Source organism: Chiloscyllium punctatum, chromosome 11 (assembly GCF_047496795.1).
Source record: "Chiloscyllium punctatum isolate Juve2018m chromosome 11, sChiPun1.3, whole genome shotgun sequence".
NCBI classification, from domain to species: Eukaryota; Metazoa; Chordata; class Chondrichthyes; order Orectolobiformes; family Hemiscylliidae; genus Chiloscyllium; species Chiloscyllium punctatum.
The window spans coordinates 39,737,527-39,765,275 of NC_092749.1; the positions used below are offsets into that span (position 1 = coordinate 39,737,527).

General features: G+C 37.9%; 1 protein-coding gene across 4 annotated transcripts in view; it reads right to left on the reverse strand.

Moving 5' to 3' along the window:
* The window catches only part of plekhh2 (pleckstrin homology domain containing, family H (with MyTH4 domain) member 2), a 115,997-nt gene that overhangs the window by 37,182 nt on the left and 51,066 nt on the right, over positions 1-27,749 (reverse strand). For 3 of the 4 annotated variants that reach the window (XR_011961817.1, XM_072580660.1, XM_072580662.1), the window contains exons 8-16: positions 25,276-26,228; positions 23,403-23,478; positions 20,184-20,278; positions 15,559-15,709; positions 11,102-11,244; positions 9,652-9,762; positions 7,556-7,642; positions 3,126-3,284; positions 2,140-2,220 (exon numbers count right to left, since the gene is read on the reverse strand). Coding sequence is in view for 3 of the 4 variants with exons in the window: in XM_072580660.1 (XP_072436761.1) it covers positions 2,140-2,220; positions 3,126-3,284; positions 7,556-7,642; positions 9,652-9,762; positions 11,102-11,244; positions 15,559-15,709; positions 20,184-20,278; positions 23,403-23,478; positions 25,276-26,228 (1,856 nt within the window). In the remaining variant the exon portion in view is untranslated. The remainder of the gene's footprint in view (positions 1-2,139; positions 2,221-3,125; positions 3,285-7,555; positions 7,643-9,651; positions 9,763-11,101; positions 11,245-15,558; positions 15,710-20,183; positions 20,279-23,402; positions 23,479-25,275; positions 26,229-27,749) is intronic. The other variant, XM_072580661.1, reaches the window with a different exon arrangement.

The following is a 27,749-nucleotide window of genomic DNA, read 5'->3' on the forward strand; positions in this document are numbered from 1 at the left end:
ACTAAAATGAAGAATGACATGAGTGTTATTACAAATATCCTACCAGTCTGAATTCTGAAAGACATGTAATGGGATCATTGTAACTTCACCATCCAACCAACACTAACAATGCAACACAGCTATGGCAATTCAGCACAGCAACCACAAACGTTTTGCCTCAGACAGAAATGGACCTGCAGAGTCAGGACTACCAGCATGTTTAGCTCTCAATATTGCGACTATCCTCCAGATCACAGGGGTACCCATACAAGCAGAAAAGGCCAAGAATGTTCACATTGTGACAGTCCAAAATTTACCACAGCTGTGAGCAGACAGGAACAATGCCTTAGGACATTTCAAAAGCAGTGTTGTCTTGCAATTCAGAGAAGATGCATTTCCACTGATTAACCTTCCCAGAAGATGCAGTTTCATGTCCAAAAAACACTTAAATATGACCTGGATTGCATGGAAAAAAAATGGTATTATTTGCCATATGGATCATCACAAATAGGTGGAGTTAACAAGGACAGCAACATCATAGTTTGTCCAAAGTAGACAGCTCTAAGCCTCCCCCTAAGAGGATGCCCATTCAAAATTTCAACACAGGAGGAAGTTCACAGGAGCCAAATTCTTCTCTGATGTGAACACTAAACATGGATATTGGTCAGTACAGTTAGCCAAGGAAACTACTTACTTTTGGAACATCATTGGAAGATATTGCTTTTGGTTTATTTGTTGGTCAAGATCCAGCAACATGTGCATGGAATCACAAAACATATCTGGGGCAAATGAATTGCTGATGACACATTCAAACATATAATTATAAGCAACAGTCGGCCACTCAGCCTTCTGAACCAGTTCTATTATTGAATAAAATCATTGCTCATCTGGTCTTAACTTCAACTCCACCTTCTTGCCTATTCTGATAGCCTTTCATTTGGAGGAATTGTGTTGGCATCAGAGGTATGGCAAAATGGGGGGGAAAAAGCTGGTGATGGTTAAGGGATGGGTAAATTTCCCCAAGCAAGCACCTGGATCCAGGAGTTGGGTTGAAGGCACTTAACTTCTCAATCTACTACGTCATTATTACAGTGAAGCTGATAGGTTCCATGAGGTTCAGGATACCCAGTCAATAGATAAACTTAAAAAAAAACTGCAGACAATGAGGTAAATGGCAGTCCTTTAACTTCCAACCTGCCTTCTTGGAACAGATTGGCTTACCACCCAGATTCCACTTCAATTTAAGTTATAAATGGACAATCTGGCAGCAGTTGATCAAGCAGATTTTACAGACTTTACCTTCACCCTCAAGACCACCTCAAATTCAGTCCAATTTAATAGACCAGCTCAAGGTCTGGGAGATGGACATTCAGGGGAAAAGTAATGGGACTTGAGAGTGCAATTCTAAAGACAGCAAAAGGGGTGTGCTTGTTGGAGTCTTTTAAGGGCAGGTCAGGTGGTAGCAAAACAGAATGGAAGAGCATTTGAGTTAGCTTTGGTAAGGCTTAAAGATTGACCTTCATTCTGGAGGGCATACATTCCAGAATTCAATAACAAATAATGTAGGAGATATGGGCATGAATATATGACTAGGGAAGATTACTCATATGGAGTGGTTCCAGGGACTGTTAATGAGAGTTTTGAAATGAAGTTGCTATGCCTTCAGTGCTTGTCAAAAGGGCATCTTTGATTTGTAAGAGAATCTGCAAACATATGATGAATGAAGTGCCAAAACACAAAACAGACTCAAGGGACACAAAAGGAAATGACAGAGCAAGGGAACAAATTAAAAAGATGCAGGAAGAAAAGGAGACACGAGCAAAAGCAAAAAGAAAAAAAAAATCACTGAAAAAAAAGACAAAAGGTAAATTGGGTTATGTTGTGAAGATGCTGAGTATCATATGACAAATTTATGACCTCAGCTGTTCAGGAAAAGCAGATGAAGAATTGAAATGAAAAAAAAATTGTCTGGGCCGATTAAGAGTATGAAAATTACAACAGCCTCTTCCACATACAACCTGTCAAAGAGTTTGTCAAATCTTTAGTCCTCAGTATGTTGAGCAAAACATATTTCAAGTCTGGAGAGTAAGGCAGGTTGTGGATCAGTGAACAAAATATGGAGGGTGGAAAAGACAAAATCACTTTAAAGGTGCTGTTTACCTTATTTTCGTGATTACGGAAATAATAAAGAATTTTTCCAACAAGTGCACACCAGACTCTCTTGGAGTAACCATGCTTTACCTGCAAGGCAATTGTTAGATTCAGTTTAAGACACAATAGCCTGGTATCTGATTCTATGCATTGCATTAACAGCAAGAAATAAAAACAAAAAGCTCCTCCTAAAACTTGTATTTTCATCTTCTTTAATTGATTGGTGTGCCACTATTCAAGTGAGAAAATATGCAGCTAGGCTGTTATTTCAGAACAAATCACCAAAACTTGGCCAAGTTTTTGATATGTCTTTTATTCTGCTGTAGGTTGAATATTTTTGGTCTTAACTAAATAACTGGCAACATTCATTTGACATTTCAATGCGCAGGATTACCCAACCTAGAACAACATTTTTTGTCAAAAAATAAATATGACAAGGTTACTGTTTATGAATTAAATCAATAGCTAGGTTTTCTGTGACTTTAATTATTGTAACTTTTACATTCAACACTATCTTAAATTATTGATGATTTAAGCTATTGAATAATAAACCTCAGCGCTGTATGACACCTTTGTAAGTGCTGTCCTTGAGACATCAACAGAACCTCTAAATATCTTCATACCTAAACAATACCTTTTACAGTTTTCAGCAGTAACAAAACCTTCTGTTGTAAGTAATTTAAGGATTGATTTCTTTAGATTAATATTTTAAGCTCATCATAACTGAAATACATAGTTTTGAAAATGAATTGTCTCAATCAATGCTGGATTAGTTAGTCACCTGTGTGTCTACATTTACAGCTACCTAAATACATGAGAATTAGACATTTAGGTAATATGGTAATATTTGTCCAGATCAAAAGTTTAGAACATAAGCTGTTTATCACAAACAACATACTTCGAATTAATACATTTCAGTTCCAAATTGGTGAATGCACATTCTGGTCATTCAAGTTGGCCATCGATTATTGTATATATAATTAAAGAATTAGTACCTTGGTTAGTAAACCTTCAATTGATGGCTTGATATTTGGCTGTGTGAAAAGAGGGCTAGCAGCTTGGACACGTAACACATTCTGCAAAACCCTAATCCATTCCTCAAGAATATTTGGAGAATCTGCAGTCAGGTAGTATGTCTTCTTTTCTGTAATGAGCTTGGATAGAAAATACAATAAACATGTCATTACACTGACACTGAATCTTTGCAGTTGGGTAAATGATTGGACTGACAGTCAAATGAACACACTAACTTACAAAAGTATGCAAAAATAACAGTTGTAATCAAAATTGCCAGTCTTTTGGGGAATGTTTTACTCCCAAATACAAAAGCCAACTTGTTTTCAAACAAATATTGTGACGAATCCAGCTGATGTAATTACTGGGTATGTCAGATCCCAGATTGAAACCTAGTTTGCTGAATATCATTTTGTTTGGTCTGGTTTGAACAAAGTGATCTCTCAGTCAGAAATAAGCACATAATTCTACAAATTTTGCACCTTCAATACAACTATTTATTTATAATACAAATCTAAAGATTTTTAAACACACAGTATAATCCCATCAATTGCAAAACACTCCTTTATAAATTGAAAACAAAAACAACAGCTTTTGTATAGTACCCAAAACTACACCTTGTACCTTCAAACACTACTCCTACAGTACATGCATCAGAGTCCCTGTCTTCAGCACTTTGACAAAGTTAACTATGAGTTTAACTTATAGACTAGAACTGCTTCTTCCTGGAACTATTATACCTCTGAGTTTCAAGAAACCTTTTTAGGATTTTATCCCAACTTCTGGTCTGGGACGATCACTAATTCTTTACTTTAAGAAAATCTAGTTTCACTACATCCTTCCTTTCTCAGGAAAACTGGTCTATAGAAGTGTCTTCAAAGAACTGCTCAAAAGTCAAACTAATAAAGATTATCTCTCTAAGCTTTGAATGTTTTCTTACACTTAAAAATGTATTTCTTAACTTCTAACCTGAAGCCTGCTTATCTTGTTTGGTCATGAAACCCTACAATGAACATAAAACCTCATTAGTTCTGAAGACGGGCCTCAAAAACGGTTTTAAAACAAATCACCACAGCCTACATAATTGTGAATTGAATATTAACTTCAGACACACAAAATACCCATGTTACTATTTTAAGAACCCAAAAATACAAAGTTACAATAAATAATATTAAATATATGTATGTAAAAGTCAAACACTCTGTCACATTTTTTTTTTAACTTGAGGAGTTCATCATAGAATATTCCTGAAACTGGCACAATAACATTAGTTACTAAAAGGAAACATTTATAATAATCAATACGTAGGTACAAATGATGGAATAATGAGAGGAATAAAAGGGGAATACTATCATTCCACATTTCTCTTAGGTTTCTGATAGAAGAATAAATGAGGTAGGAAGTTGCCAATTAAAAAAAGATGTTTAATCTGTATACTATGATTAAGTCTATTTATTTTCCTGGTCTTCATCGATGTCTAACATAGAGCTATCTATTTGCTTAAATAAATGGAAATCCAGGGTTACTAGACATTGAGTTGCATTCAGACAGTAATTCATCAGGATATTTCATTAAATCTTAGCAAGATTTTAAATACATTTTTCACTTAGTTTGCATTTTCCTATTGCTCATCCACTATTCACAAACTTTTCTGTCAATTACTGTGGTGCGCTTTTCTGTCCCACTATTGGAGCAGTTGAGGAAGGTGAAGTTTCCCCATGGAAAAACCTCATTTATGCCTGCTGCAGGTGGGAAACAATGAAGAAAGGGATGACAGACAGGAAAGGGATCTTTGTACACTTCTACATAACCTTCCCACTTAACCTTCCCATTGTATCTCTAAGCAGAGATCTCTAACCTTCAATTTACCAGATGAACTTATGCATAAATTTCCTTTTGTCAAATGAGCTTTGATTTAATATAATAAGCTGTTACAGAGTTGTATCAAATACTTCAAGCTGAACTATAACCAAACCTTGCCACAGGTATAGCCTGTGTAAATTCTAGGATACTACTGAGGACAGCTATCCTCAGAGATATGCAATATACAACAGATATTTTACTTGTCTGAGCAATCAATCAATTTCATCTTCTTCCTTTCCATGAACTATCCAACAGTACCAGCTGCACAAGTTCAAAGAGGAGAAAATTCTCTAAAATTGAATTTGTTATGGGCTGCACACACATCTTCAAGTGCTCCATCACACAATATTGGTACCTCTGTCATTAGGAGAGACTGTATTCTCCAATGTACATCATTGGCCATGCAAGTAGATAGAGTGGTAAAGGCGGCGTATGGCATGCTAGCCTTTATTGGTCAGGGAATTGCATATAAGAGCAGGGATGTCATGTTGCAGCTTTATAAGACTTTGGTTAGGCCACATTTAGAGTATTGCATTCAATTCTGGTAGCTACATTACAGAAAGGATATGGAGGCTTTGGAAACAGTGCAGAAGAGATTTAGACAATAGACAATAGACAATAGATGCAGGAGTAGGCCATTCTGCCCTTCGAGCCTGCACCACCATTCAATATGATCATGGCTGATCATTCCTAATCAGTATCCTGTTCCAGCCTTATCTCCATACCCCTTGACTCCACTATCTTTAAGAGCTCTATCCAATTCTTTCTTAAATGAATCCAGAGACTGGGCCTCCACTGCCCTCTGGGGCAGAGCATTCCACACAGCCACCACTCTCTGGGTGAAGTAATTTCTCCTCATCTCTGTCCTAAATGGTCTACCCCGTATTTTTAAGTTGTGTCCTCTGGTTCGGCACTCCCCCATCAACGGAAATATGTTCCCTCCTGCCAGAGTGTCCAGTCCTTTCATAATCCTATACGTTTCAATCAGATCCCCTCTCAGTCTTCTAAACTCAAGGGTATACAGGCCCAGTCGCTTCAGTCTTTCCGTGTAAGGCAATCCTGCCATTCCAGGAATTGACCTTGTGAACCTACGCTGCACTCCCTCAATAGCCAGAATGTCTTTCCTCAAATTTGGAGACCAGAACTGTACACAGTACTCCAGGTGTGGTCTCACCAGGGCCCTATAGAGCTGCAGAAGCACCTCTTTGCTTCTATACTCAATCCCTCTTGTTATGAAGGCCAGCATGCTATTAGCCTTCTTCACGACCTGCTGTACCTGCATGCTTGCCTTCATTGACTGGTGGACAAGAACACCCAGATCTCTCTGAACAGCCCCTTTACCTAATTTGATACCATTGAGGTAGTAATCTGCCTTCCTGTTCTTGCCACCAAAGTGGATAACCAGACATTTATCCACATTAAACTGCATCTGCCATGCATCTGCCCACTCACCTAACTTGTCCAGGTCACCCTGTAATCCCCTAACATCCTCATCACATTTCACCCTACCACCTAGCTTTGTGTCATCAGCAAATTTGCTAATGTTATTGCTGATACCATCTTCTATATCATTTACATATATTGTAAAAAGCTGCGGTCCCAGCACGGATCCCTGCGGTACCCCACTGGTCACTGCCTGCCATTTCGAAATGGAGCCGTTAATCACTACCCTTTGTTTCCTATTAGCCAACCAATTCTCTATCCAATCTAGTACTTTGCCCCCAATCCCGTGCGCCCTAATTTTACTCACTAACCTCTTGTGTGGGACTTTATCAGGATGCTGCCTGGATTAGAGGGTATGAGCTGTAAGGAGAGGCCAGAAAAATTCAGGTTGTTTTCTTTGGAGTAGCAGAGGCTGAGGGAAGACTTGAAAGAAATCTATAAAATTATGAGATACATAGATACAGTCTACGGTCAGAATCCCAGAGTTGAAATGTCTAATACTAGAGGGCATGCAGTTAAAGTGAGAGGGAAAGTTCAAAGGAGATGTGAGGGGCAAGTTTTTTTTTACAGAGTGGGAGGAGTCTGGAACACCCTGCTGGGGTGGTGGTGGAGGCAGATACGATAGGGCATTTAAGGGACTTTTAGATAAGCACATGAACATGCAAAGTATGGAGGGTTATGGACCAAGGGCAGGCAAATGGGATTAGTTTAATCTGGCGTCATGTTCAGCACAACATCATGGGCCAAAGGGATTGTTCCTGTGCTGTACAGTTCTATGTACATGTGCCTTTTTAGATTGTTGCAGGCTTGTAGCATGTTGGGAAGTTCTACTCGTACTAAACTATTATCAACCTAAACTTGAAAATCAAATATAGCATGGTTTGCATTAATAAAAGTTGGAGATTCTAGGGACACACCATTGAAGCTTGGAACCTCCAAAAACGTTTCTTTAAAAAATAGATTGTTTTCACTTCCCTGAAATACATAGAGTATAAGCACCTTCAAGCATGTAGTTGTCAGAGGATACTTGCAAATTCAATGACTTAATGTTGCAAAGTTGTTTGAAAGGAGCACTGTGTTAGAGAAATGTGACTAAAAATACTACCTGAATTGTTTGTTTTCCGTCACACCTGACAATGTGATTTGAGACATTGAGCTCAATCTGACCTTGTGGTTTACGGATGACATCACTCTGGATTTAGAGATAAGAGAAACCAGATTTTAGTGTATACAATATAGGCTCATTTTCAGGAGTTAATCTGGGTAGTCTGAAGATTATTAATATTTTCTAGATTGAAATGCAGATCAGGCTGTATGAATGAAAGCTTTATTGGGTTTCCCACTCTTATCCTTTCTGCATGAAAATCCTCATCACCTGATGGAGTCACTCAATTATTGCAAGCTAATAATTGCCGAAAACAGAGTAGTGTGTAGTCGTTCCTGCCACAACTTCTATTGACTGGGTATGCATGATGGGCTAAGGGCTGAAGAATAGAGGCATAGACTACTTTCTAAATGGGAAAAGGAAATCTGAAGCACAAAGGGATTTGGGGGTCAGAGTTCAGGATTCTCTTAAGGTTAACATGCAGGTTCAGTTTGCATTTGCCTTCTTAACTGCCATGTTAGCATTCATTTTGAAATGACTAGAAGACAAGACCAGGGTTGTATGACAGAGGCTGCATAAAGCTCTGGTCAGACTGCATTTGGAACATTGTGAGCAGTTTCGAGCCCCATAGGGAAGGATATGCTAGACTTGGAGGGGGGTGCAGAGGAGGTTTATAGGAATGATCCGAGGGACAATGGGCATGTCATAGGAGGAGAGAATGAGGACTCTGGGTCTGTCCGCAATGGAGTTTAGAATCATAGAATCCTTAGTGTGAAAGCAGGCGATTCAGCCCATTGAGTCCGCACCAACCCTCTGAAACGCATCCCACCAGACACATCCCTACCCTATCTCTGTAACCCTGCATTTCCCAGAGCAAATTAATGTAGACTACACATCCATGGATACTGCGGGGCAATTTAGCATGGTCAATCTACCTAATATGCTCATCTTTGGAATGTGGGAGGAAACTGGAGCACCCTGAGGAAACCCACACAGACAAGAGGAGAATGTGAAAACTCCACACACACACTGTCACCCAAGGCTGGACTTGAACCCTGGTCCCTGGTGCTGTGAGGCAGTAGTGCTAACCATGAGCCACCCTACAGATGGGTGGGAAATGAAAAGGATGGGGCGGGTGGGGGAGTCTCATTGAAACTTACACAATACTGATAGGCCTGGATAGAGTGGAGTGGAGATGTTTTCACTTGTAGGAGAGATTAGGACCCAACGGCACTTGCCTCAGAGTGAAGGGATTACTCTTTCCACCAGAGATGAGGCGGAATTTCTGCAACCAGACGGTGGTGAATCTGTGGAACTCATTGCTGCAGAAGGCCGTGGAGGCCAAGCTATTAAATGTATTCAAGCCAGAGATAGATAGGTTCTGGATATGTAAGGGGATCAAGGGCTATGGAGAGAAGGCAGGAAAATGGGGTTGAGAAACATATCAGCCATGATCGAATGGTGGAGCAGACTCGATGGGCTGAATTCTGCTCCCAAATCTTATGGTCTTATGGTTATAGAAGTAACACTGGTATATTCTGACCCAATCTCATATGAAATTAACCAGCATATCGCTCAGCACATCACTGCTAAAGAATAATTTGGATTCAGAATTTTTAAATCTGAAGATAATGCAGGTAAAGTGAATGATATCACAAGGGACAATATTCCATTACTTCAGCCATAAATCAAAAACGTGTAGAAACATTTCTGGGACTGAGAAGAATCAGAGGTAATCTCAATGAATCATAAATTTCTTACAGGGTTTTACAGCACATCAGAAGGCCACTTGATGCATGGCATTCATACTGGCTACTCAGAAGATTGTAAATTTTTGGAAGTTTCCACTCGAGAGAGCTGTGGAATGTGGCTGATTACATTCAAGACAGAGATGAAATTTTGCTCATTTACAACATCAAGACATATGGGAATAGGGCAGCAAGGGAAATTGGTAGGTAAAATCAGCCACGATTATATGAAATGGCAGAACAGGGCTTGATGCCCACATGCTGACTCCTATTTGTAATGCTTTTACTGGATAGCATTAAACTAGTTACTTTATAAGTTTAAAACAGAGTAGTAACAGGGTTACTTACTGGTGATTTGTAGTACAGCAATTCACCACCTTTAAGGACAAACCATCGCCGTTTCCATGTTTTCACTTTTCCTCCCATTTTTAACAAATATCCAGACTTTTCTAAAAGTTCCTGTACAATGGATCATTGTGCACATTATTTTTGCATTACTGGAAAAATGTTTTGTGTTTTACTTTGTCACATTATAACTGGATAGGGAGTGAAGCAAATTTTAGTTGGACCTATTTTTTTATCCAATTGATGCATCTGTCTCAAAAAGAGAAACTACAAACTAATTGATGGTAATTGGGATCACTACTTGCACTTTGCAAAAAGATTTATTTAGTTTGAAGTGAGCATATTCTTCAGAGATGTTGATGACAATTTTAAGAGAATTTCTGCTCATCTTCAACAGGTCAATTTTGTATATTTGTGTGGATGTCAAATTTCCAATCAAGACCTTCAGGAGTTCATAAATTGTAGTAACAAAATTCAGATCAAAACTATAAAGTGAAGCACCAATGGATAATCTCCAAACATCTGCCTTCAGACAGAGAAAGAGGTCACACTATTCAAAATATGCATTTGAAGAAAATAACAGAACTCATTTTTAAGCACATCAGACAACATTCAAACTCAGCATTTCAATCCAGTCATTTTACTGGTGATTTGGAAAGAATGTATTCTTACATAAGGTAACATTAAATAAACAATACATGGTAAAACAACTTTCTAATTGAAACCAACTAACATTTTGAGCAGTAAGTATATAGAGTGGGACTCGAATCAAATAATAATGTTTTTCACTACCAGCAAGAAAGTACCAAGTCTTGTAGTTTGCACCACAGGGAATGAAAGATGGAATAGGAAGCACTGGAACTTGTGGCAATTCTAGTCATGCATCGTTTACGATGTTGACGTAAACAAACCCACCTCTGTAGTGTTTATGCTATTGACTTTGGCCACCTAAGCTGAATTTAATTTTGTTCCTGGACACCATGATGTGGAGGTGGTGGTGTTGGACTGGGTTGGACAAGATCAAAAATCACATGGCACCAAGTTATAGTCCAATCGGTTTATTTGAACACACTGGCTTTTGGAGTGCTGTTTCTTCATCAGGTATTAGTGCTCTGAAACCTAGTGTTTTCAAATAATGCCATTGGATTAAAACCTGGTGACGGATGATTTTTAAAATCTTTTTCCTGGTCAGTGATCGAAAACATAAAACTTTAAATGATGCTCACTGGATAATGATCAAGATTGAGGACTAATTGATTTCCTTATATCTAAGCCTGGAGTAATGGGATTAGGTGTAATACTCCCAATGTTTAAGGATTGTCTGTGATAAGATAAATAACTGAAGCACAGCTAGTGGATCAACCACAGAACTTTTGATCTCTGAATGATGATTGCTATGTTACTTTGATCTGCTCGTGAGCAGTATTCATACTTGACAAGAATAAATACTTACATTTTTGCCACTATCGATGGAATGGGAAGAACATGTTTTTGGAAGTTTCTGTTCTGGCTCAGAACATTCTGTGTCTGTACAGTATGCATCTGGTGGAATGGCGTAATCACTTTCTGAAGTCATAGAAGACATCGATACTCCTGCTCAAAATATTCATAGAATATGTTCATTAATATTCATACAAACTGTATACTTATAGAAAGCAATCTTCCACACAAAATGAAAAGACAGAATATCCCCCTCAGGGCTCAAAGGTTTGAGCTGATGAATTCCTCTTATTTACATGCATTGAGATTGAATTTTGTTGTTCTCAACTGTTGGAACTTAAGATACATCCCTAGACTATGCAACACCTCGATGTTTTACTTCAGGTTTAGGAAATATGGGTTAATTTTACTTTGCCTAAATGGAAGTGCCCTTTTAGTTGTGTCTTAATTAAAATAAAATAATCTGAAGGCTTGTTGTAACATGAGAAGATAAAATCCTTTACTCTTTCACAGGCAGAGAGAATCCACATCCATAAAAATGGCCCTCGCGGCCAAAATCAGGAACTCCTTCCCATGAACCCAGCTCCTGCCATTTTTGCAGGAGAGCAGCAGAGGTGGGTCAGGGGGTGGGGTTGGTGAGGGTTGGTGGGTTAAACTGTGCATATCTGTGGTCCAGAGATAACTCCACAAATTAAACTTTAGCTGTTTTGTCAGATTTTATTTTGACTGTCAGGATTTCTAAAAACATAACCGGTAGGAGAAAATATAAGCTCATCAGAGTTCTATGCAGAGGTACGGTATCATTTTGGAAAGGTGAGGTACTCTTTTGGCTGTGCGGTCAGGATATCTCTGGGAGAAGTTCCTTTTACAATTGTTCAAAGTAGATGTGACCAAGTAAAAAGTGGATAAATCCTTTGGAACAGAAGTTCACTGGAATTGTAAAGGGGAGCTGTCAGTTGGAGCCATCAAGCTTTCAATGCTTTTAAATCACCTGCCTTTAAGAATTTGAAGCAATGTCTGCATTATTAAAAATGATTCAGTGCTTTTTTTTTTCAGTCTGTCTGTGGGCATAAGTCTGTCGTTAAATATTCAGAAATCATGCTAGATGACTGATTTCATAACTTGTCACATTCACACTGGGTGCTGGTCAGTTCACAGGTTGATTAACAGCTATAATTAATTACAAAATTCTAAGATGAAAGTACAACAACGAATGTTTCTTTTTACAGGGATTAAAGAAAGTTAAATACAGTGATTTCTCAAAAGAAAAATCAATGAGAGAGCTTTTGAAAAAGTGCAGTAGTCAATCAACACACAGAATTTGATCTATAATCTCAGCATGGGTCCTAAAGATAGCCCCTGGTGGATGCTGGTGAGTTGGCTTGAAGGATAGAAGGACAAAGTCATGGAGGTGGTGTTAGATATTGGAACTATGAAGAATTAGGGGTGAGTGTTGCCTTTGGTATTTTTTTTTCACACTAGTGCTGGAGCATGGAAGTCAGCCTTTTGTCAAATCCACCTCTCCATCTGGAACCCAGAATTCCTTCACAGGTTGTTGGTCACAATTCCCACAAAACCTTGATCCTCTGGAACCAAACTGCAAATTTCTGAAGTACTTTCTCAGAGTTCCATTTGCAAAGCCAGAAACTGTCTTCACTCTCTGCTCCCAACCCAGCAGCAAAATTTAAGCCCAAGTTAAGAGTGCATAATGTCTAAATTATGAAAACGGGGTTAGCAAGAGCTCTGCACATCCACAAACTTTATTGCTTTATATATTCAAGCACAACTGTATTCACACTACATTGCACTGCATTCTGATCTTGAGTAAAACATGCAATAGAATACATATGCCTTGTATTCCCACAATGAGAACGATTCTCTGATTATAGAGCTCTCCAGATTCAGGAGTATTGACCATATTTAAGAGCGTTTGCAAATATTTTTAATCCTGTCAGTATTTTAATTTAAGACATACCCCTGCAATAAAAAAACAAAATTAAGACAGACATTTGCTGAGGAAATTATTTTTAAAAATTTCTATAGGAAGGATGTCTTCAGTGCATCCACAAGATAATGCAACTGTGCATCTCATAATATATTTCATAAATGGTGTTGTTTCCTTAGACATTATTACCACATTCCCACTTCAAATTGAACTCAGTTTAGTGATTTCTACAACAATGTAGGGCAAAGGATACTATTTGTCTCCACAATCCTGTTCAACTGATCAGATTCAGCATTTCTAACCTGTTACTCAACGCCACCATCCTAAATTTGATTAATATATTTGAGAGCCGTACCTACTAAACATCTGTTGATTTCAATCTTTTGGTTTTCAATTGGTGTAACATCAACAGCTTTGTTACTCAGAAATCTAGTTTTGAACGATTTTTTGTGTTGAGAGGTGCTCCCTAATTTTTCCCCTAAAGAGCTCACATTCTAATTTAAGGACTGTGCCTTTTGTTCTGGATTGCCAGCGGAGGAAATAGTTATTTGTATCTGCCCTTGTCAAATCTTTTTTCAATATCTTGACTAGATCACTTCTCAATCTTTCAACACTCAAGCTAATGTGATTCAACTTTAAAATATTTATCCTCAAAGCTTATTCCTTTAAATATGGAGATTATTCTGAAGGATCTGCAGACTATCCAATTCACTTTCATATAATATTGGTGTATAAGCATAGTGCTTGTGTCCCAGAGTTTTCCTCTGCGCAAGTGAATAGTATTTCTAACTTACCATCTCTGACATTCCAAAGGTTATTAAATAGCATCTGTTTATATTGAACTCTTGACATATTGAATATCTTGATGCAATGAACTGTTCACATTCCCCAGGTCCATAAGACCATAAGAGACATGAGCAGAAATTAGGCCATTCAACCCCTCTCTGCCATTCAATCATGGCTAATTAGTTTCTCAATTCCATTCTCCTGCTTTCTCCCTGTAACTCTTGATCCCCTTGACAATCATGAGCCTAACTAGCTTTGTCTTAAATGGACTCAATGACCTGGCCTCCACAGCCTTCTGTGGCAATCACTCTCTAACTGAAGATTCGCCTTATATCCATTCTAAAGAGTCTTCCCTTTAAGGCTGTGCCCTCAGATCTTAGTCTCTTCTAACAATGGAACCATCTAATATCTACTCTGTCCAGACCATTCAGTATTCCATATGTTTCAGTTAGATCCCCCCCTCATCCTTCTAAATTACTTTGAATATAAACCCAGAGTCCTCAAACATTCCTCATATGTTAAGTTTTTCATTCCTGGGACCATTCTTGTGAACCTCGTTTGAACATGCTCCAGGGCCAGTACATCCTTCCTGAGGTATGGGGCCCAAAATTGCTCACAATACTCTAGATGTGGTCTAACCAAAGCTTTATAAAGTCCCAGAAGTACATCCCTGCATTTAAATTCTAGTCATCTCAAAATAAATGCCAACATTGCATTTACCTTCCCAACTACTGACTCAACCTGCAAGTTCACCTTAAGAGAATCCTGGACTAGAACTCCCAAGCTCCTTTGCACTTCAGATTTCTGAATTTTCTCCCATTTTGAAAATAGTCCATGTTTCTATTCCTCCAGCCAAAATGCATGGTGTCACACTTTCCAATGTTGTATTTCATCTGCCGTTTCTTTGCCCACTCTGCTAACTGGTCTAAATCTATCTCCAGCCTCTCTGCCTCTTCAGTACTACCAGACCCTGGGATTTAATTTTATTTACTTATATTTTGACACTGCCATTTAGATACACGCATTTGCAGATTAACAGCTCTGTTCTCCTGCAATATCCAGCAACATATCCTGTTGTCCCCACATTGCTACATGGGTATTGGTAGTGTTCCTGATTTGACTGGTATAAATGCTGTGAAGATTCTCTGTGATGGTCTATCACTAGCTTTTCTCCAAGTTTCAGATATTGAGTGTGAACTAATGACATCCAGCACTATTTATATGGGCCCAACAGCATAGGAAATATGTAGTTTCAGCAATGTTCCTCTACTGTAGAATTTGACAGGAGAATAGTTTTAGATTTGTACTAGACAAGCCAGATAGGCTTGGGAACATAGCAAGGCATGTGTTGCAGTTATCATAATGGAAAACAGGATAGAAACCCCAAGAGAATGGGCCAGGATAACATTCCTGATACTCGTAAGTTATTCTCTGGTTCCTTTGTATTTCATTGCATTAAGTTGTCATTGTTTCTATTTCATGGTGCTTATTTGAAATAAGTCATGTGATACTATGCAAAAATGGAGCACATGGAGGCAATGCTATTATAAACATGTTATTACTAACCCGCTTAAAGGTTATTAACATCAGAACATAGGTTAGCAATTAATTAATTAACAATGAAGAAATTAATTAATCTTGGAAACTCTTATTAATGCCTTATTTTATCATTTGCTTACACAGATTCCCATTTTCTCATTTATCTGTGTTGCTTTATACAAATCCAAAGGAAATCTCACCTCGTTTCATGGCCCGTGGACTGCTTGGACTACTGCCTTTGCGAGAGTCTGATCCTGTCAATGAAGTCCTGGAACTTCCTCTTGAGCTGTCACTTTCTTCAGTTTCGGAAAGCTCATCTGAGAAAGGGCTTGTACTAATCTGAGCTGCTTTCTTAAAGATTAAGCAAAATCTGCAAATGAGCTTTCTATGTCATTGTGTGTTGTGTTAGAATACATGGAACAGAACTTCTCCCTTCTTGGGATAATAGATTAGCAACTTAATATATATCTATGAATCTATTACAGAGTCAGTTAACAATGGAAGAAAATGCCAATCATTGATCAATAAACATCCATATCAATGGGATACATTTGAGTTAGTGGGTGAAATACTTCTTCTGATCAGATGTTTTTGGAGATATTTCTAAGGGAAAGGGAAAGGTAAAGGTTTATGACTGGATTAAATTACAGACCATAAGTTTAATATTTTAAATGTTACGACAGACATAAACAAAGGCAATACAACCCAGCAATCTTTAAAGGAGATCATTTACTCAAACCTAGAACTTAGTGATACCTTGCAGCCAACAGTGGAAGTCAGATATCTTGTTTACCATCTGCACGCATCAGAAAATGACCAAGGAAATTAATTTAGAAATTTGGTGTGTGGAGAGTTATGGACTTGAACATAAAAATCTAGAGGGATTTCTGGTTCTCTTAGATATTGAAAAATAATGCAATGTTATTTGTAAATGCCAGAACTGATTCACTGATGTTGTAACTAAATGACTGTTGAAAGTGGAGTCTGACAAAGCAAGAATCAGCAAATGCACAGTGGTAGAAAGATCAATATACACATATCATGGCAACAGCAAAAGTAACTAGAAGTGCATTTGAGAAGTATCTAGGGTGTTTGCAAAGTTGGTACTTAACATGTAGAGTCATGGAGCTGTACAATAAGGAAACAGACCTTTTGATCCAACTCGTTCAATCCAATTAGATATCCTAAATTAATCTAGTCTCATTTGTCAGCATTTGGTCCGTACCCCTTTAAACTCTTCCTATTCATATACCCATCCACATATTCTGGATGTAGGTTTGCTTGCTGAGCTGGAAGGTTCATTTTTAGATGTTTCGCCACCATACTAGGTAACATCATCAGTGAGCCTCCGGATGAAGCGCAGGTGGCATGGCCCGCTTTCTATTTGTGTGTTTAGGTTTCCTTGGGCCAGTGATGTCACTTCCTGTTCTTTTTCTCAGGGGATGGTAATTTGGATCCAAATCAGTGTGTTTGTTGATAGACTTCCAGTTGGAATTCTGTTTCTCTGTTTGGCTTATCCTAGGATGGATGGGTTCCCAGTTGAAGTGGTGTCCTTCCTCATCTGTATGTAAAATTACTAGTGAGTGTGTGTCAAGTCTTTTTGTGGCTAGTTGATGATCTTAAATCCAGGTAGCTAGTTTTCTGCCTGTTTGTCCAATGTAGTGTTTGTTACAGTTCTTGCAAGGTATTTTGTCAATGATATTAGTTTTGTTTGTTATCTATATAGGGTCAAATTCATTCGCTGCTGTTTGAGTGTGTTGGTGGGTTTGTGGGCTACCGTGATGCCATGAGGTATGAGTAGTATGGTAGTCATTTCCGAGATGTCTTTGATGTAGGGGAGAGTGGCTAGTTACGACACGGGGTAAACCCTTCTGATAACATAAACCCAACACACAGAAAAGCTCACCTCATGCTGCAATCGGTTATATTTTGAGAAGCAAAGAACTAACCCAGATTTCAATATTTAAAGAAAAAAATTAATAATTTTATTCTTCAAGTCCAAAAGAGAATATTAAACAACAACTATTCACAACCCCTTTCTCTTAAACCTATTTTCTACTTCCAACTCCACAATACTGGTCTGAGAAATTCTCTCTTAAATTTACAGCAAATCACTTTCAAATCTAGTTGTCATCTTCGAATGTCAAACTTTCTCTGTAGATTTCTCTAGGTTGGCTGGGGTGTTCTGCTGCACAAATTTCTTATGGGCAGGTACCTTTCAGAGAGTTAGCTGGCTGGCTTTATGCTGGTGCTTGAAATTCTACAAATGTGAAGAGTTAATATTTGTACTGAATTTTGAAAATCCCTTATGCAATCTGTTCAATTTCAAAACTGGTTCCCACCACCACATACAGAATGATTGAGACAACTCAGAGGTTCAGCTTACTTCATCCCTGTAAGGTAAGGGATGGAAAAAAGTGATGATGTAATTTTCTTTCAATAGTTTGTGTCCTTAATTAATAACTTAAATATTAATATCTTTATATATTCCAGCACCTGTACTATACAAACAGTGTACTGATTTATAATTTTAAAACAATTTGAATTCCATATTTATTCTTTCATATCTAGATTACTACTTCCTTGTTACATGGTGAACTAAAGTGTCTTGTTTTTGTTACAACATAATTGTCACATGTTTTTAAATCCACTTGGTGTATATAAAGAAATTCTATGTAATTTTCATCTAAATTACTCTGCAATTCAGCCTTTCCAATGTGAAAATGTTTCTTCAACAAATTATGAACGGAATATAAAATATAGGTGTCGGTGTGGGAAATTTAGCCTCTTGAGTCTGCTCCACCATTCAATATGATCATGGTTGATCTCATCTCAGCCTCAATTCCACTTTCTTGCCCACTCCCCATAACTCTTTAATCCATTACTAATTAAAAAATTGTCTGTCCCCTCCTTAAACTTACTCAATGCCCCTGCATCCACCACATCTGTGCCAGTGAATTACACAGATTTACAATCCTGTGAGAGAAGAATTTCTCCTTTTCTTTGTTTTAAATCTGCTATCTCATATTCTAAGACTATGACCTCTCATTCTAGATTGCTCCACAGGAGGAAACATCTTCTCTATGTCTACTTTGTCAATCTCCTTTAGCATCCTGTATACCTCAGTTACATCTCATCTCATTCTTCTAAATTCTAGAGGAGTATGGGCCGAAACTCTCTTTATAAAACAAATCCTTGAATCAATCAAGTGAACCTCCTCTGAATTGACTCACTAAATGCTTTGTACAGTTGCTGCAACACTTTCCTACTTTTAAACTCTATTCCTTCAGCAACAACTGCCAAAAAATTAATTTGCTTTCCTTATTGCCTGCTATACCTACAGAATACATTTCTGCAATATACGCACAAGGACAGTCAGATCCCCCATGCACTGAAGTGCTCCGAGGTCTCTGTCCATTTAGATAATAAGTTGCTTTTCCAACCTTTTGACTAAAGGTAACCTCACACTTATTCGTGTTAAATTCCATCTGCCAAATTTTGACTCATTCACCTAACCAACCATATCCACTTTTAAATTTCTTATTTGTCATTGCAACTTACTTTCGTGTTGTCTGTATATTTGGTTAACCAAGCCTTTAACAGATTGTAAACAGTTAGGACCTGATGATCAAACCCTGTGACGCACTACTAGTTACATCCTGCCAAACAGAAAAAGATCAATTTATCCTGACTGTCTACTTTCTGTTAATTAGCCATTCATCTATCCAAGTTGAATACATTACCGGTAATCCCATGGGACCTCACCGTGTGTATTAACATTTTGTGCGGCACCTTATCAAATGCCTTCTGGAATTCCAGCTATACTACATCCACAGAATTCAACGTTTCTCGTTACATCCTCAAAGAACTCTCGTAAAGTAGTCAACCGTGATTTTCTCTGCATAAAACCTTGATGACTCTGATGGATTGAGTTTTAACTTTCCAAATGACCTGCTATTACTTCCTTAATAACTGATTCTAGCAATTTCCCAATGAAAGATGTTAAACTAACTAGTCTACAGTTTTCTACTTTCTGCCTCCCTCTCTTTTTGAATAAATGCCATTACTATTATGAGAAGTGAGGGTGGCAGCGGGAGGAAGCAACATCTAAGGAGGCAAGATATTAAATAGTATTTTTGAATCAAATTAGGAGCAATATATTAAGGTCAGTGAAGGCCAATAATAAGGAATAGTAAAGCAAAACTTGAGAAAAGGTGAATTAAGGTTAGATTGTAGGACAATCTTTTTTCACTCAATAATATTCAACATATTGGAGGCTCTCAGCTTTGGTGCTGGGGCAGAATGGGCCATAATGGTAGCAAAAAAAAAGGGACAAATATGAATAATAACAATATCAGTTTTTGGGAAACACAAAATAGAAATGACATACTTCACTCACTGAAACACAAAGTCCATGGGAACAATTTTCATAGCAGAAATAGGTTTTTAATCAAAGATGGTGCAATGGACTTGAGGTAATCCTTTGGCAAAAAAAAAGATTTCTAGCAGAATTTCAAATTTGTGATTCTTCCATCAATGATTTCACCTAATAGTTACAGTTTTAAAGATTGTTTTCATAATGACATGTCATTTGTATGCATCCTCACAATCATCCTTGATTGTGCACATACTTCACGGTAAAGGTTTACCTACCCACACACTAAACTAGGATAATAAAGGAATTTAAAAATCAGGCAAAAATGCTTCATTAAAAACTTTAGCTAAAATGTGTGAGGAGTAATAAAGATATAGTTGCAAATGGTTGCACTCAACTCCTTTAGTCTAAATTACTTAAAGAAATCATGGCTTTAAGGAGGACACTCACCCCTTTCAAAATAGTGTAAACTGGAGAGGTCACACTCTTATAAATCAAGCTGGTGTAAGATTCTGATGTTGAATTTGAAGACATGAAGCTAGTGCCTAGGAAATAAAGAAAATGTATGCATAGATGATGGAGGCTTATTTCATTTTAATATTCTATATTAAAAGCTCTAAACAGCAAATAAGACGTCAGACATTTTTTAAACAAAAAATAGGACAGATAATGTTTTATTATACCAGTTGAGCTTATAGGAAGAGGATGAATCAGTCTGTAAAAAACAGGAAGATGATTGATATAATTTCTGATCTATATTGATCGAGATGATCTCAGTAAAAGAACAAGATCAGTAACTAAAAATTAAAATGTTCTGCTTTTGAAGGTCTCTATTTTAGTTATCTTGTCCAAATTAATTTTACATGCATATTTGAAGTGTAAAGTGGAAGTTCATGCTTTGTTTGGAAACACCAAATTTGAGAGGAATTGTTCAGCTAGCTTGTGTAAGGATCTCATGTAATCCTTTAGTGCGAAGAACTGTTCTGAGAGAACAAGTTACCACACTGAAAAATGAAAATAACTATATAATCCAGGAGAGTTGAATGCCTACTTAAAAAAGGACAGAGAGACATATCCTGGTTTAGAGGTTATTTTTGCTTGTGTAAGAAGTTCTGTTCTGTAGTTTAAAGTAAAAGTTGCCTCCAAAATCTATTTAGTAAATAGTGCTGATAATCTGTCTGTTACAGTAAACATGTTAAAACATAAATCCTTTTGTATCATGTTTTCAGCTATTTATGGGAATTTCAGATTTCCTTTCAATGGTCTTTACAGACAAAAATTAACTCTTTCTATTTCATTTCCCTCCTTGAAAACTACCTCTAACCAAGCATTTGATTGCGTCTCCTCCTAACTTCTTATGTGGCTCAAAGCAATGTTTTACATTATAATACTCTGGTGGCAATGCCATGAGATATAGTGTTTAAACACAATGGGACAAGATGTTGTTGTTGTACTAATGCCTTAAAAAAGCAAGACTAATTTTAGAATCCCAAGAGAAAAAAAAATGTAGAAATCTACACATAATGGAATAAAAACAATAAACATAGCAAATCCCACAAAATCTCAGAAGGCCTGCTTTCTGTGGAACAACAGACAAATGTAATATCTCAGTTATATGACCTTCCATCAGAGGTGGAAAAAATTAGAGATGTAGGCAACAGTGAGGACAGCAGATGCTGGAAACTTTTCCTGCTCCATGGATGCTGCCTGACCCGCTGTGCTTTTCCAGCACCACTCTGATCTAAACTAAAAAAAATTAGAGATGTGACAAGCTTTGAGCATGTGACAGAGAGGAAGGTGGGGAGGTGAACAAAAAAGGAAGGTCTATGATTGGGAGGGCAGCAGGAGAGATTAAAAGTCAAAAGGTTTCATGGGACAAAGCCAAAGAGAGTAGTATTAGATCACAAAAACATATTAAAAAAATATCTGCAGGAAGTGTGAAGGAAAAAGTCCTGAATAGCTCCCAACTGATAGAAGATAAAAGACAATAAGACTTGCAAGATAGAAAACTCAAAAAGAAAAGCAAAACAAAATGAAGGCAGAGTTTATCATTGAAATTGTTTGAACTTAATATTGATTCCAGAAAGCTGTAAAGTACCCAGATAAAATGCTGTTCAAATATTTGTGTTGAGTTTCAACGGAACCACTGTAACAAGACAAGGATGGAAATGTCAGTGTGGGTGTGAATTAAAATGACTGGCACGCTAAATGGATGTATTCCCCAAAATGGTCACCCAGCCTGCATTTGGTCTTGCCAGTGCTCAGAAGACCACATCATGAAGAGCAAATACACAATACTAAACTGAAAGGAGAACATACATATTGCTGTTTCACTTAGATGAGTTGTTTGTGAAGAGATATATAAAAAAAAAGGACAGGCATATTTCCTGTACTTGTATGGATAGGTGCCACAGGAAAGTGAGGAGGGTGCAAGGAAGTGTCTGAGGAGTGGACTAGTGTAATGCTAAAAGAATAGTCCCTTCCAGTGCCAAGGGGTGTGTCACTGAACAAAGAGATCTTGGAGTGGAGGTTCATTGTTCCTTGAAAGTGGAATCGCAGATAGATGGGATAGTGAAGGTGGCATTTGTTATGCTTTCCTTTATTGGTCAGTGCATTGAGTAGAGGAGTTGGGAGGTCATGGTTTGTCTGCACAGGACATTGTTTAGGTCAGTTTTGGAAATCTGCATTCAATTCTGGTCTCCTTGCTTTAGGAAGGATGTAGTGAAACTTGAAAGGGTTCAGAAAAGATTTACAAAGATGTTGCCAGGGTTGAAAGGGTTGAGCTATAGGGAGAGGCTGAGAGGTGACATTATGGAGGTTTATAAAACCATGAGGGGCATGGATACGGTAAATAAACAAGGCCTTTTCCCCAGGGTGAAGAAATGTCCAAAACCAGAGGGCATAAGCTTAAGGTAAGAGAGGAAAGCTTTAAAAGGGGCCGAAGGGGCAACATTTTCACGCAGAGGGTCATACATGTATGGAGTGAGCTGCCAGAGGAATTGGTGGAGGCTGGTACAATTACAACACTGAAAAGGCATGTGATTAGGAAGGCTTTAAAGGGATATGGGTAAGTGCTGGCAAATGGGACTAGATTTATTTAGTATATCTGGTCAGCATGGACGACTTGGACTGGAGGGTCTGTTTCCGTGCTGTGTATCTCTATGACTTTATGGCGAGTAGCTGCATTTGGAGGCGTCATGCTGGAGATGATGGAAATGGTAGAGGATGATCAACAAAACATTGAGGTTGGTGGAATGGAGGGTGAGGACAAAGGGGAGCCCCACCATCATGTTGAAAGGAAAAGTGCTGAGAGCACAAGTATAGAAATTCAAACAGGCTCCACTGGAGGGCCTTGCTGACAACCATGGTGGGAGGGAATTCTCACTTGTACGGAAAGAAGAACATAATAGAACACTAGTGTGGAAGGTGGCATCACCTGAACCAGATTAAAGAACACAGTCTTTACAGGAACCAGAGCATGAGAACATGTAGACAAGACAATATTGAGACAGTGAATATGTTTGATAGCCTATATCCAGAAAGGCAGGGATAGAAGTCAAGGAAGGAAAGCATTGGAAACAAAACCAATAGGTTAGACCTTAAGAATACAGAATGGGTTTGTCCATTAAACAGTAAGCATCTCTCTCTCTCATAAATAAGAAAACTCACATTTGTTACTTGGGTCCGCACAAACAGTCTCTGACATCCTCATACCTGACTTGGCCACTGCATAAATTCTGTTTTCCTGGGTGCAGAAGATAAAGTAACAGCTCTTAATATATATGGATTGAGAGATTTCTGGAGCTATAAATCAGCCAAAAACCTTTCATGTCAGTCCCTAAATACAAGGAGAATTTGGTTTCCGGAACAAGGTGCAGGCGAAATGACCATTACTTTCCTTCAATTTGTTTTCATTCTCTAGTGATAACATGTACACTTACTGGGATGAAAGAACAGAAGCATCTACAATCTTCTAATTCTTCATTTACATGGTCATTCTTCGGAAGTAAGGTGAGATATGTAGTGGTCAGCAGGCTAATTGAACTTTAGTGGGTGTGTCATGGGTAGGTTGGATTTTGCCTTTAAACAACTTTCAATTCTACCCTATTAATGTATATTAGCAAGGTTCTTCGTTAATTTTACTTCCCTTCCAAAACAAGTACTTCTCAAGGTTTACTAATATCTCAGTTAAGAGAAACATAAGCACAAATTAATGACTGCATGTAGGGTCTTCCCCATCAATTACTTAATTATCTTCCACATTGTGCATTTATTATTTGTTAGTGTAGTCAAATCAGACATAACTTTTGATATGATTTTGGAATTTGCAGCAGATAAAGGAATTCATCACATTTTTGTATTTTATCGAAATGTGTTTTCCATTTTATCTAACATGCATTCTTTGCAATAAAAGATACCGTGACATCTGATTTAGAGTAGCATTCTAGTACAAAATGATAGTACAATTTGTCTGACAATAATTCAACATACTTCAACAGATTGTGTCATTCTATCTTGAAAGTGTTGCCAGTAACCGTGACTAATGAATGCTAATGTAACACAATGTTAGAGATTCTGAAAGTTCATCTTGCTAGCATTGATTAAGAGGTTAAGGGAACCTGCCAAACAATATTCAACTCTCCCAAGCAGAGTTCAAATTCTCATACCGATCATGACTTCTATTTGTATGAGTACAAGTTGCCCTAGTTTAAATTGAGTTTTTCAAAGGGAGAGGAAGGTTAATTGATGATGATGAGGTAAACTTTCTACCTCACAACTGGTGCTCATTGCCTCTCCACTATTTAGCAGTGGAGCTCCCACAGTAATGTGAAGAAGTAACACAGCTGCCCTGCGGGGACTACAAAGCACTGCTTTGATAATTGTAAATGCTAAACTCGCGTACAGAATGAGGGGAAGTGAACTAACTAGTGTTGGATACTGGTGGGGCTTTGAACACATTCTCAGAACACTTGCCTGAGCCTCTAGATTACTAGCCCATTGATATTAACACTACACCATCTCCACCAACATAATGCAATGTTAAAAAGAACACTGCAAACCTAGCATGCCAAATATAGCATAAGATCACAATCACGTACAATAAATAACACCCACAGATTCTGCTCCCACTACTCTTTCAGGCAATGTATTCCAGATCACAAACTGGTGAGTAAATTATTTTTCCTCATGTCATTTCCAGTTCATTTGCCAATCAGCTTTACTTAGTTCCTCATTGCTTACTCCAGCAAAATTAACCATAAATTTGAACACCACCTTCAAAGCATAAAGATTACTTCAATTTTGTGTTTTGGTAGGGTGATTGTCAAAAAGACATGACCAGATCTTCGAAAATGTTCATGTTGCCTAAGCACCGGTCCAACCTAATGCAAGTCAGTTGAAATCTTTGCGATCAGGAAGATTATTGTTACTGTGAGGACTGTCAGTGCAATATCAAATTAGCTTTTCAAAACATCTGCCAATATTTTTATTTCTGCAAATGAAGCACTTTTAATTATCACAACAACACAGCAATAAATATTACCCAGGAAGGGAATCTGTGTAGAGGAGGAGTTGGTGGCTTGCTGGTGGAAACTTTGCCCGCTGTGTCTCCGGTTTCTGGTTTCTCCTCTATAATTTGTCCTTCAGATGAATCATACAAAAACATTTCCTCATCAAGGCCAGTTTCCATTTTCTCCAGAATATCATCTCCACCTTCATCGATATCGATGTCCGTCTCTTCATGACAAATCGGCCTCACCATACTAATAGCATTTCGGTTTCTGCCAAACAGATGATCAGTACTTAATTGTGGTTGGCTAAAATGTTTCTTTGATTTGGTCATGCTTACACTAAATACATTAGGAGTACGTAATCTTGGAGGTGTTAGGTTGGAAGATGAATTTGCCCCAATTGAGGACTGCATGGTCTGGTTATTAGTGGTAGTTACAGGGATTAGATGCTTTGGTGTAAGTGGAGATGTTAGAATTAGGTTTGGAGTATTTGTTCCACTGGATGATGATGAAGAATCTAGCCTTTGGGATTCAAATTTCTTGTTCAACTCATCAGCAGAAGTATCATGATCCATTCTTTTAATCATTGTTTTAGAGTTCATTATTATGCTTGGAAAATAATCCACTACTTGCAGTGTTTCTGTATTTGCAGCTTGAAAGGGCTGTTCTTGTTCAGTTTGCTGAATTATTGCACTCTCATCATCAAAAGCAGAGTTATTGTCACCAGATGCTGTCAAATAGGTGTCACTCCCAATGTGATTAGAGACATTGGACAAACATTTGGATTTTAGATGCTTTTTCCTCTCATCTTCTTCATCAGAACTACCATCATTTAAAGATTTAAAGGCTGTGTCGTCTTTTGTTAAAATCTGTAGTCTTTTTCTATCTTGTAGCTCAGGTCCACAATGGTTTTGAGCAAAGCCCCTTTGATCTGTTCCAGTATTTTGAACAGAATTAACTTGTGGCTTCTTGTTCATTTCATTTTCTGAAAAATAGAGAATTGCACAAGTTAAATTTTGCCCATCTTTTTAAAGCCACTGGGTACATTGGGTTATATGACCAAAATAGTATGTGGTTGTGTTTTGGATATAAGGTTTGGGGAAATCATGCATGAAACAGTTAGAAATTTCTAAAGTACTGAGGAAGTCATTTTGCTGACCTATAGAGAGGGACAGAAAATCTGAGGAAGTCAATTCCAGAGATAGATGTTCCCATAATTCCTAACTGAAGTATGCTGACAAAAAGTGAACGGAATACTCTGTTGGTCTAACCAGTGATAGAATTTCAGCAGAACCATGTAGATTTATGCTCCAATGCTCAAACTACACTCCCAAACATCGTATTTTTTAAAAATGCTTTCAATATTGAGGTAATGTAACTTAAAATTTATTTCAAATGTGTCCTTGTGCTAATTCTATTCACCGCACTCCATACAATGTCATAGAGCACCAAGGGATCATTCAAGAGTAGGGAAAATTAATAATAGGACAAACTTACCTGAAGGAATGTAGCATTTAAAAATATCTATAATGAGTTAACAATGCAAATAGAAACAACTGGTTCTGATTTGGAGTGATTACTGGGATGTGGTTATAGGGGGACCTGGTCTGAAAATTGAACCTGACTGTGTGTGTTTCGGAAGGATAGATAGAAAGAAAAAGGAGATGGTGTAGCATTGTTAGTAAAGGGTGAGATCAGTGTTGTAGCTAGAAATGGTTTTGGCGATGAAGATGTGGAAACAAGTTGGGTGGAGTCATTGAGTCACAAAGTATGGAAACAGACCTTTTGGTCCTACTAGTCCATGCCGATCATAATCCCAAACGAAACTAATCCCAGCTACCTGTGCTTGGCCCATATTCCTCCAAACATTTCTTATTCATGTACTTATTTAAATGTCTTTTAAATGTTTTAACAGTACCGGTATCCACCACTTCCTCTTGATGATCATTCTTGACACGAACCACTCTGTTAAAAATTGCCTCTCATATCTCGAAATCTTTCTCTTCTCACCTTAAAAACATGCCTCACCCTAGAGAAAAGACTTCTTCCATTCACCTTATCTATGCCTCTCATGACTTTATAAACCTCTATAAGGTTACTCCGCAACCTCCTATGCTCCAGTGAAAAAGTCTCAGTCTATCCTGCCTCTCCTTATACACGAAGTCCTCCATTGGCAGCAGCATCCTGGTAAATCTCTTCTGACCCCTCTCTAGCTTAATAATATTCTTCCTATAACAGGGCGACCAAAACTGAACATAAGAAATATTTTTTTTTAAAATGCAGAAATAAGAAATAGCCAAGGGAAATAAATCCTTAGTGAGAGTAATGTACAAGTTCCCTAACAGTAGTTCCACATTAGAAACCAGGAAACATTGGGATCTTGTAAGAAAGGTACAATAATCATGGGTGATTTTAGTAGGCATTTAGATTGGTTTAATCAAATTGGTCAGGGTTGACTGGGTGGGGGGTTAGGGGGACAGAAAGAGTTCACATAGTGTATTAGAGG